Source organism: Mandrillus leucophaeus, unplaced genomic scaffold (genome assembly GCF_000951045.1).
Source record: "Mandrillus leucophaeus isolate KB7577 unplaced genomic scaffold, Mleu.le_1.0 Scaffold335, whole genome shotgun sequence".
NCBI lineage: Eukaryota > Metazoa > Chordata > Mammalia > Primates > Cercopithecidae > Mandrillus > Mandrillus leucophaeus.
In genome coordinates, this window is record NW_012103532.1 from 1030449 (window position 1) to 1031574 (window position 1126).

At 39.7% G+C, this 1126-nt stretch overlaps 1 protein-coding gene across 2 annotated transcripts in view; it reads right to left on the reverse strand.

Moving 5' to 3' along the window:
• PPP6C (protein phosphatase 6, catalytic subunit) overlaps positions 1-1126 on the reverse strand; it is a 53921-nt gene that overhangs the window by 14111 nt on the left and 38684 nt on the right. Inside the window, exon 3 of one of the 2 annotated variants that reach the window (XM_011988684.1) lies at positions 214-279. The exons of the other annotated variant lie outside the window; for it this stretch is intronic. Coding sequence (XP_011844074.1) covers positions 214-279 — 66 coding nt within the window. The remainder of the gene's footprint in view (positions 1-213; positions 280-1126) is intronic. 2 annotated transcript variants of the gene reach the window in all.

Here is a 1126-nt window from a genome sequence, read left to right on the forward strand (position 1 = left end):
GATGGTCTCGATCTCCTGACCTCGTGATCCGCCCGTCTCGGCCTCCCAAAGTGCTGGGATTACAGGCTTGAGCCACCGCGCCCGGCCAACACACCTTTTCATATACTGAAATGGGGACTGTCACATGGCAAAAAATTATTATGCAATTTACATTTAATAAGTCAGATCCTTTCCATGTTAAACAAGCACTTGATATCAGTGGTGTTTACATACCATAAATATGTAGTTTGTGTCAGGAACCTGACCTCCAGTTCTGAACAGTTCACAAAGGTCATAAAACTATAAAAGAAATGCAATATATGCTGATTACAAATTCCTGTTAAGAAGCAAAACAACAAAACTGAGAGTGAAATGTGTAAAGAAGCAGTTAAGAGGACTCCAAATATTTACATTTTTAAGAAATAAAGTGTAAGCCAAACTGCCAAGCACACAGTTCTCATGACTAAAAAAAGCACCAAATAAAGCTCAGTTACCATAAAACCACTACTAGATCATTATCATAGGCTCCCTTTCTCATTTTCTTTCATATATCTCCCCATCTATCTCTTGAGAATTCTGACATCCTTTACAAATTGTCTAATTTCTCAGTAAGCTAATCTAACAGCCAACCCAAATTCTGTATCTATTTTAATGAGACAAGAGATTAAGGAAACAAGTGGATATCTCTTTTTCTTCCAAACTGAACTTACATGACACTTCACAGTGTCATACAGAGATACTCCCATATTCTACAGTTAAGAGTCATGTACCCTCAGGCTCCACAGCCATGGAGTCTCTTCTCAATGATCAGTTAAAAAAAAAATTACATATTTCATCATTTTTTGTTTCTTTTTTAAGACAGGGTCTGGCTCTGTTACCCAGGCGGGAATGGAGTGATGCAATCATAACTCACTGCAGCCTCAAACTCCTGGGTTCAAGTGATCCTCCTACCTTGCCCTCCTCAATAGCTAGGACCACAGTTACACACCACCATGCCCAGCAAATTTTTATAGAGACAGGGCCTCCCTTTTTTGCCCAAGCTAGTCTCAAACTACTGGCTTCAGGCAATTCTCCCACCTCAGCCTCCCAAAATGCTGGGATTACAAGTGCGAGCCATGACACCCAATCATATTTCTTTTTTTTTTTT